At 43.3% G+C, this 10293-nt stretch overlaps 1 protein-coding gene across 3 annotated transcripts in view; it reads right to left on the bottom strand.

Annotated features, from left to right (window-relative positions):
• Positions 1-3705: 3705 nt before the first annotated feature.
• ACOX3 (acyl-CoA oxidase 3, pristanoyl) overlaps positions 3706-10293 on the bottom strand; it is a 94729-nt gene continuing 88141 nt past the window's right edge. For all 3 annotated transcript variants that reach the window (XM_075857522.1, XM_075857529.1, XM_075857537.1), the window contains exons 16-18: positions 10155-10222; positions 7813-7899; positions 3706-5201 (exon numbers count right to left, since the gene is read on the bottom strand). In XM_075857522.1, the coding sequence (XP_075713637.1) occupies positions 5082-5201; positions 7813-7899; positions 10155-10222 (275 nt within the window). In that variant the 3' untranslated portion in view covers positions 3706-5081. The remainder of the gene's footprint in view (positions 5202-7812; positions 7900-10154; positions 10223-10293) is intronic.

Here is a 10293-nt window from a genome sequence, read left to right as displayed (position 1 = left end):
CCCTGTTCACACTTGCATTCGGGCCTTTCCATTAATTTCAATGGCAAGAATAGCACAGTTTTCACCCCTATTCATGGCATAAAAAATACCACAACCGCAGTATTTCATCCTTCTCCCATTCACTTTAATGGGAGAGGAAGGCTGCAATTCCTGTAAATCGCCGCTACATCTGTGTCGACAATTCACAGTGAACAAGAAGGAACTAAGGGGAAGCAGCGCTTGTACGAGCACGGCACCCCCTTCAAAACAGCTGATCGGTGGAGGTCCTGGGTGTCGGACCCCGACCGATCAGAAATTGATGGCCTATCCTGAAGATAGGCCATCAATTTTTACCGGCTGGAAAACCCCTTTAGACAACATAAAAAAAATAACACACAACTCCGTTTCATTATAAATTGTACAAATTTATTTAGACATGAAATGTAATTGTCTTTTACATCTAGAAGACAACATACGTTCACAGTTATCGGATTACGGATTAACAACAGTTCGCTGGACGGATGACAGGATGATTAATAATGTCTGGTATTACACTCGGATTTCGCCACCGGCAATCAAATTATTATAATGATTAGGAACATTTGTACATATTTATGACAGATCCACATACTGCGCTGAAGAGTAACATAAAGCCACATACCAACCACAACAAAAGAATTGTGGGAATAATTTTTTTTTAAATCACAGGTTATACATGCAATGTTCTTGCTGCATGGAGGCCACGTCTTTTTTGTTTAAGAGGTTGTATGAGATTAGGAAAAAAGGATTGATAAGAAACAGCGCCACTGCTGTCCATGGCTGGGTCTGGTATTGCAGGAATGTTCCTAGAACGGCTTCCATGGAAAAGCTCTTTTTTTTTTTCATACATTTGAAGACAATGGGTAAACATTGCCACAAAACCACATCAAAATGTTATCTCAATTGCAATTATCTAACATCCGGCTGATGCGCTTTTTCCACTGCATGTTTATGAGAGACACAGAGCGCAAAGCACCAGCACTCCGCTATGTATAGCACATTCTCTACAGTGACTCCTACTGGTGTAACTAGGTAGGACAGCATATCTGATTTGTATACCTGTTATCGAATGACAGTCTTTCAGTCCCTCAGTAGAGATAATTATAGTTATCAGTTATTTAGTGGTGTAAAGTGGTTGTCTCTGCACAAAAGCCCCTGTCCATACACTATTGGGGCATATGGATGTCATCGATCGGCGGTTTGCGCGGGACTCCCCTGTATGTGCCATTCTGTAAGAGCAGCTCCCAATCTGGCAAACCCTGGCGTGTACAGTACTTGGATGATCATTATTAGGATGTCCACCAAGTAATGTCCATAATAAACGTATTTCATGCTTCATGCAGTGGTTATTTTAAGGCTAAATGGTAAAAATCAGTTCAACGTCTGGGTTATCCCAGTTCTGTGGTCTGAAATTCTGTAGAAAATACATGGCTAAGTGTCTTGCACTGTATATGGGGTTATTGGACTATAACTATTTTGTGCTGGTGAAGGCTTTTCCTCCAAACCCAGTGTTTATGGCTCTGACAGCCTGTAAGCGCGGTCACTGCGCAGATGTTTATTTAGTGAAGAAATCAGACTTTCGGAAAATTGTCGGGCCGGAGATCCCATAGATAAATTAATTCAGATTATGCCTCTTGCACATAGTAGGGGCGGCAGTCCAGCGGCACAAGGAGACCCCTGCAGCTTTGTACTATGAAGCCGCGTGGACTGTGTGTGCTGTCACATTGTGTGCTGTCGGGCACCATATGTTCCCCTCTAACAGCAATGATGGACAAGCAGGAGATCCACGGTATGTCTCCTTATTAAATTGCCAGCATCTGGAGGTACAGTAAAGTCTGATAAAAGCCGGGGTGGATTTTTTTTTTTGTGTGCAGAGGGAAGTTGCTATAAGGGCCGTTTTCTTTTCTGCTTTAAATCAGTCATTATCGATTAGATTAATACAATAGAAAACGCCCGGTAATCTTCCCCTCTCCCACAAGTAATTGGTCTGGTATGGAGTCTGATTATCAAAGGGGTCTGGTCCAAATAAATATAGGGGTCTGGTCTAGGAGCCTGGTCTGGTGTCTGAAGTAGTTTATGGGTCTTGTGTCTGTATTTAGGAGGTCTGAAGTCATTTAAGGGTCTGGTCTGCGGTATGAAATAACTTTGGTGCAGAGTCTGGGGGGTCTAAACTAATTTTGGGGTCTAGTCTGGGGTTTGAATTAATTTAGAGGTGTGGTCTGAATTTAATTAGGGGCCTGGGGTCTAAGTTTATTAGGGGTCTGGTTTGAGGTCTGAATTTATTTATGGGTTGGATCTGGGGTCTAAATTTGCTACAGAGGATGGGGATGGGCTGCAGAATTGTGGGGCCAAATATGTCTTGGCAGATAACTCTGCAGTTGTTGAGAGCAGTCGTCATGGCGGTCTAGGCTGAATGGAGAAGAAAAGGAAAATGAACTACTCCAATCAGAGAAGATGTCACCTGTGAGTCACTGTATTTAATAGTTGTGACAGATCAGTGCTGTATTCCCTTATAGAGTCTGCAGCATGATAATACTCTGCAGACCGCCTGTCTAGACCTGGTATTTGACAACTATATGGTCACTCTATGGCGGTATAATTGGTTATATTGTTCTTTGTATAGTGGTAGTGTACTATTGTCCCTAACTGAAAGAGTGAGTATACACCTGTCCCTGACCATGTGATCAGGCGTTTATCTGTTCTACTTTTATTTGCTTTGTGTTGCCGTGTTGTTTACATATTTAATGTAATGGGAAAGGTCACCAAACAAAGCAAAAATACTTTCCGCCCTCCCTAGATTTCAATCCTGGATCGGCTCCTGCATAGAAGCCTATGGGTGGTCTATTACGGCACTGTACAACTCAGAGTTTGTACGGGGTTGTATTATACCTGTGTGCATGAGGCCTTAAAGAGGCTCTGTCACCAGATTTTGCAACCCCTATCTGCTATTGCAGCAGATAGGCGCTGCAATGTAGATTACAGTAACGTTTTTATTTTTAAAAAACGAGCATTTTTGGCCAAGTTATGACCATTTTTGTAATTATGCAAATGAGGCTTGCAAAAGTCCAAGTGGGTGTGTTTAAAAGTAAAAGTCCAAGTGGGCGTGTATTATGTGCGTACATCGGGGCGTTTTTAATACTTTTACTAGCTGGGCGCTGTGAAGAGAAGTAACATCCTCTTCTCTTCAGAACGCCCAGCTTCTGACAGTGCAGATCTGTGACGTCACTCACAGGTCCTGCATCGTGACGGCCACATCGGCACCAGAGGCTACAGTTGATTCTGCAGCAGCATCAGCGTTTGCAGGTAAGTCGATCTTACCTGCAAACGCTGATGCTGCTGCAGAATCAACTGTAGCCTCTGCTGCCGATGTGGCCGTCACGATGCAGGACCTGTGAGTGACGTCACAGATCTGCACTGTCAGCAGCTGGGCGTTGTGAAGAGAAGAGGATGTTACTTCTCTTCACAGCGCCCAGCTAGTAAAAGTATTAAAACCGCCCCGATGTACGCACCTAATACACGCCCACTTGGACTTTTACTTTTAAACACACCCACTTGGACTTTTGCAAGCCTCATTTGAATAATTACAAAAATGGTCATAACTTGGCCAAAAATGCTCGTTTTTTAAAAATAAAAACGTTACTGTAATCTACATTGCAGCGCCTATCTGCTGCAATAGCAGATAGGGGTTGCAAAATCTGGTGACAGAGCCTCTTTAAGCTGAATTGGCTCCTGGGCACATCGGGACCAAATGCAACCTTTATGTAAGAATTAACAATACAGTTGAGATCACCGAGTCAAACTGGTCTTTATTTCACATTAAGGAATAGAAAAGGCTGAACCATTATGTCAATAACCAATATTGAAAGGAGGTTTCACTGTATGTAAAGGTTAGAGTGAGATAGGAAATCGTATCACCTCATTCACCAATTTATTAAGAACAATAGGAGAATCGATACATCCATTATCATCTTAAATTTGGCAATAGTGAATCTCAAACAAGGGGCCAGTTCACCAAATGCATCCTCTATTGGGCAGCAGAATTGCAAATCTTGAATGAGGCGAAACATTTTGCTCATCTCTAGACATAAAGTGAATGTCCACTCTCAAAATTAAAAAAATATTAAAATCTAAAAAGGTGTAAAAATTTGCGCTGAATAATTTTTTTAAATATCTTAATAGCTGTAGGAACATTGTTTTTCCGATACAGAACTCCATCTTCCTTGCTTAGACATAGATTTAAAAGATAATATGCTGGATACCTGCAGCCACCACTACAGGGAGCTTAGTGCATACTGTTTATTCATTGATCTCAAAATTAACACAGTATACAGTAAGCTCCCTCTAGTGGTGGCTGCAGGCAGCGGGAATTTTATCATTAAAATTCTATATCAATCTGCGTAATCAGCACAAAAAAATTGGACCCAAAAACGACATGATGATAAAAGGTAAATTTCACTTTAAGCTGCCTGTATACATTGGATAGAAGGAGGATAGTGTATATCAACCAGTCAAATATCAGATTGTTTGTGTTTGGGGTTTCTGTCATATTTACTGTTGTTATGCAGGCCCCACATGGATTCTTTTTGACTCCCATCCCGTCTTACACATTTTCCAGAAAAATGATGTGCAAATTAATGGAAGGGTAATCATCTGTTATACATCGTAAATTATATAAGAGGAAAGGCTGAAAGAAAATTGGATATAGACAACGGTATTTCCGTAAGATATGTATTAGGTGTCAAGCATTGTGAAGTGTTCATACATTATTTGCTGTCTAACAAAGTATTATTTGGCTTTTATCTAATGTATACGGGCAGTAATAGTCAGGATGGGTAGACTATGGCAATTGTCTGAAGAAATATAGTAAAAAAAATAAAATGGCATCAATATTGAGATCATTGCCATAGGATATTACCCCTGGTAGTTACTCACCGACCTCCCTCTGGCAGGAAACTATTTTGAAGATTTCTTCTGCCACCACCTTACATTGTAATATTACATAATGAATTTCACATTATCTATCCATGGACGCTGCAGGTGTAGACCTAAACCTGTGTGCGACTTCAGAGTTGGGATCTCGGTTTTCCAATTACAGGCTTGTTGGTGCAAAATTCGGCCCACCATGATGGACGCTCCAAAACTTTCTCTCCTTGTAGGACTGCGGACCACAAGTTCTTGTACAACTATAAAAACATAATGCGAGATAAACCTTAGTACTTCATAACCGTCACATTATAGGGGCCACAAAAGCTGCCCTTTACCCTATGATTGGCCATACAACATATTCACCAGGGTATGTTTACACCGCCATGTTTGCGATCTGGGATGAACACTAATCACACATTGATCAATGTAATATCCCAGAAATCCCCTTTACCTGTCCACACGGCAGCACCACGCTCCTAATATCTCCCTCTGCCAGTGCCCTATGGTTGGGGAGGGTACTCTGTGTACAGGGTCTGAACATTAACCAGGTCAAGGTACTGCGCCCTATTCTTCTGTTGCCTTCTGCTTGCGTCTGTGATGCACAACTGACAAGTGTGGCACCGCTTGGGCATCACTGCTCCAAACCAAAGCATGTAAGTGTTGGTAGAGCTGGGCATGAGTCCACAGTATATTCACATGATCATATGATACATGTGTGACTGGCCGTTCAGTGAAGTTCCAGCTTATATATAGTAACACAGATCTTATCTCCCTGCTCTCCCTGCCAGATGCTTTGACAAGTGAGGGACGAGCGCATCCCCCACCCTTTAGAGCGTCTGGCAGGGAGAGCAGCGGGAGATCAGATCAGCGTGACTGATTATTAGGAACGGATTGAGACAGTCAATTGTACAAATACCCCATGCACTGAGATATTGTGGGCATCGGGTTTCAGGAGCAGCAGCATGAAGTGTCCCCCACACAGAGTAGCTGTATACAGTGTGTACGGCGCTGAATACGGATTTTCTCTAGCAACGGACAGTAGGTGAGAATAGGGGCAGCAGTTCAGGAACAGTTTCACAATGATCGGAGGGTGAATTGGTTAATAAAGTATATTGCAATATTTCCTGAAATTGCCTGCCCTATACATTATTATTATTATTTATTTTTTAACAAGTTACCCTTTAAATGTGTTGTCTGTTTTGGACAGTCCCTTTCTTGTTAGACAGGTCCCCCAACAAATTACGTTGATCACAGGGTTTCCTGCTGGAGGAGGGGTCCCCTTATGATCAGCCTTAGGGGGGATTCACACGAGCGTGATTTTCGTGCGTGCAGGCCGCGTTTTTTTCGCGCGCCACGCACAGCCCTATAGAAGTCAATGGGGCAGTTCAAACAGTGCGTGATTTTTGCGCAGCGTTTGTTCGCTGCGTACAAAACGAGACAGGTTCAATATCTCCGCGTATTTCGCACATCACGCACCCATTGAAGTCAATGGGTGCGTGAAAACCACGCAGGTCGCACGGAAGCACTTCCGTGCGAACCGCCTGAAACAGCGCACCAGCTGTCAAAAGGATGAATGTAAACAGAAAAGCACCACGTGCTTTTCTGTTTCCAAACATCCAAACGGAGTGTCTTTGAGATGAGCGAACCCGGACAACCGAACCGAACTTCACCGGGTTCGGCCGAACTCGTTTTGGCCGAACCCGGCAAAAAAATTTCCGGTACGCGACGTCAGGAGATAGTCACTGTCCAGGGTGCTGAAAGAGTTAAACTGTTTCAGCACCATGGACAGTGACTTCCGATCCCAATATACATGAACCTGTAAAAAAAAAACGAAGTTCTGACTTACCGATAACTCCCGGCTTCTTCCTCCAGTCTGACCTCCCGGGATGACAATTCAGTCCAAGTGACAGCTCCAGCCAATCACAGGCCAAGCACAGGCTGCAGCGGTCACATGGACTGCGGCGTCATCCAGGGAGGTGGGGCCCGATGTCAAGAGAGGCGCGTCACCAATGACGAGTCACCAAGGCAACGGCCGGGAGGGAAGTTCTCGGTAAGTACGAACTTTTTCTTTTTTTTTTAAAAGGTTTCTCGATATTGTGTTCGGCATTCACTGTCGAGGGTGCTGAAAGAGTTACTGCCGATCAGTTAATTCTTTCAGCACCTTGGACAGTGACGGGCGTCGACTAGCCTCATCTCTATGATGGCGGCTGCGCGAAAATCACGCAGCTGCGCATCATACACGGATGACACACGCAGCTGTCAAGTGGTTTTTGCGCGCGCAAAAACGCAACGTTCGTCTGAATCTGCCCTTAATCTGTTCAAAAACCGGCAGCAAATGTTCGATTTCTCTGCAGCGCCACCACAGGGGAAATAAAGCAATATAATGCACCGGGTCTTCCAGAGCGATAGGTGAGGACCCTGAATGGGGGACCCCGATCAGTTAAACTTAGAATTCCCCAAAAAACATGGGTTTTGTAAACCAAACAACCCTCTTTAAGATTTTTATGACGACTGGATTAACAGACACGTAAATCTGAGTATAATATCAAGGAATCATCCAGCTCGGCCAAATGCTCTGCAGCTGTACAGATGCAGAAAAAGTGAACTCGTCAGATGTGGCGGTGCTGACGGCGTCAAAAGCAGTACAGTTGGATTTGTCATAGCGCACGACTCATCATAATGTCTATCTATGGTTTTAAAACGGACTGCAGGTAAACTTACTTCATCCAGCCCCAAAAAGTTAAATGACAAATGTAGTTCTGCTACATCTGTGCCTATTGCATTCAAGTAAAGATATTATGAAAAAAATGTTAACAAATATTTAGGTACCATATAGCAAGGATTGATTTATACGACTTAAAAATTTACCTCTCCATCGGCTCTGGCAATGGGGGAGTTCAAGATGAAGTCTGGAGGTGCAATGGCGTCCACGAGAGACACGGCCTCATCTTTCAACTGTGTTAAAACAATAAAACTGTTGGCAGCCGTTCTTACTTTCCATAGAAACCAAAGCAAAACAGAGCAGAAGTGACGGTTACTACAAATGACACGGAGAGTAGGCCTCACTTTTAGGGGAGCGCACTATTGGGTTTTATGGTCTTGGAACCAACATTGATTGTGATTTTTCCATTTGTTGCACCCCCCCTTGTATACTTGACCTGTATAGAAGAACCTTCTGGTAGTCATAGAATTATACACGTGTTTATCCGATTATTTTATGCCCACGGGGTCTCCCGTGCAGGACTCCTGCTGCTCTTTTATGTGTCATCTGCATTTATATCATCTAATAACCGGTTTTTGTCATATTTTCAATCTCAAGTGGCCAAGAAAACATAAATGTGAAACAAAATCAAACTAAACAACTAAAAACAGATGATGTTTCAATGTCGAGTAAAATGACTAACGAGGGTCTTATGTAATATCCGCAACTCCTCCACTATCTATAATACTTACTGTATATATATATATATATCCTTACAGAACCACGTGCACCGTTATCCAACAGAAGATGATCCAATGACTGAATGATATTACAGATGTAGCAGAGTTGAATACGTTGTTTAACTGTTTGCAGCTGGTTATCCTGCAGATATCGCAATGACTTGCGTTATTTCACAAGCTCAGCTCTGCTGCATCAAGTTTAAAGGGGTTGTCCATTCTTTGTTGTATTATAAAGAGTTCTGCAACTTTGTAATATTCTTTACCATTTCCTGAACTCAGGTTACGGTTAGTTAATGGAAACATTTTTGTTTATACCTGGAGGCTGAAAGCCAACCCTGGATTTAGTCCTACTCACATAGTTGAGGGTTTGTTGCAATGTATCAGTGTTGGCAAATCTCTGTTAGATAGACAATGCACTAGCAGAAATCGTTCTTCCGTCCTGAGCTGATAGTTCTTACATAGACCGATACAATGTAACAATCTGCAGCTATGTGAGCAGAACTAGGTCAAGAGGAATTCTCAAGCTTCTCAAGAACGTACCCATTTAATCACAGTCCGACCGCTGGGATCCACACCAAATAACGAAAACGGGCTTACCGTGCCCCACAGGAATGGAGAGGTAGTGCGCATGCTCGGCCACCGCTTTATTTATTTCTATGGGGCTGCCGAGCGCTATCTTTGGCAGCCCCATAGAAATGAATGGAGCGGTGGTTGAGCATGCACCCCACCTGTAAGCCCGTTCTCGTCATTCAGTGGGGGTCCCAGCGGTCGGAACCCCCAGTGATCAGATATTTATCACTTATCCTGATGATAGGTGATAAATATTGATTATGGGAAAACCCCTTTAAACTTTTTTATTTTTCACATAAGACCGAACAACCCTGTAAATGCTATGACCACCTTTGCAACCAATTTTTATATTGTCACAATGCATCTGAAATTAAAAATGCAATTAAATCCGCCTGAGTAAGAACGCTTTAAGAATAAGAAATAAAAAATGAAGAAACTTTGCAAAATTAAAATTTTTAGGCAGCTCTAAGGGCAAGGTGGGATATTACTTTAGTACTAAATAGATGGTCCAGGGGCCACAGAGTACATACAGAACATAATATGTATTAGCCACCATGGGGGGGGGGGGGGGAAGATTGATTCAATATTGTAAATTTCAGCCAATCTCAGGATTTCCAAATGTGAACGTTTTAAAACAAGTCAAAAAAAGCTATTTCTTTCAAAAAGTTTTTTTGCTGTGCCTCTGACATAAAGGGCTAAGCTACAGGATATGTACAGAGCACTACTCGTAGCGTAAAAAACAGAGAGTTGGGGGAGCGTATCGAGAAAAAGGGTGTCGAATACTGGCCCTAGGTTTGTTCCTAGAAGAAAGTAGGGTATTCACCCCCATAAAGGCGACCCGGCGCAGGAACCTATCCCTTCAGCTGCCCCTAGGGGACCATAATGGCCTCTGCACACAACAACCCTGTGACTCTTTCCTCTAGTATTCTCCGCCTTCTGCATTCTTTCCTGTATGTTTCTCTCCAAGAGGAGGCTTCCTCCATCCATGTATGGTGCCATTGCCATGCAGTCTTTCTTCTCGAAGCCGCTGCCATGGCATAAGGGATCCTCCTCAAGGCCTCACTGCCCCCCACCGCACCCCGATAACCTGCTCAGCTGCCCTGCTGACATCGGCTGCTGCCGGACCACATGAAGGAATAGGTAAAAAGTGCAACAGGGGCCCCTGGTATGTGTGACAACCGAACCATTTGATTTACTACCTGAGCACATAGATCCAGAATTGCGTCCTGCACGATTCTGCCAGGGAGTTCACCTGCAAAGTATCCACCTGCAAAACAGCAACAGGATTGAAGTGTGGTATTAAGTTGACAACAATCACTTTTGGCACTGCAAATCATA

The sequence above is a fragment of the Rhinoderma darwinii genome, chromosome 1 (assembly GCF_050947455.1).
Source record: "Rhinoderma darwinii isolate aRhiDar2 chromosome 1, aRhiDar2.hap1, whole genome shotgun sequence".
Classification (NCBI taxonomy): domain Eukaryota; kingdom Metazoa; phylum Chordata; class Amphibia; order Anura; family Rhinodermatidae; genus Rhinoderma; species Rhinoderma darwinii.
This window is presented reverse-complemented; position numbering and strand designations above follow the sequence as displayed.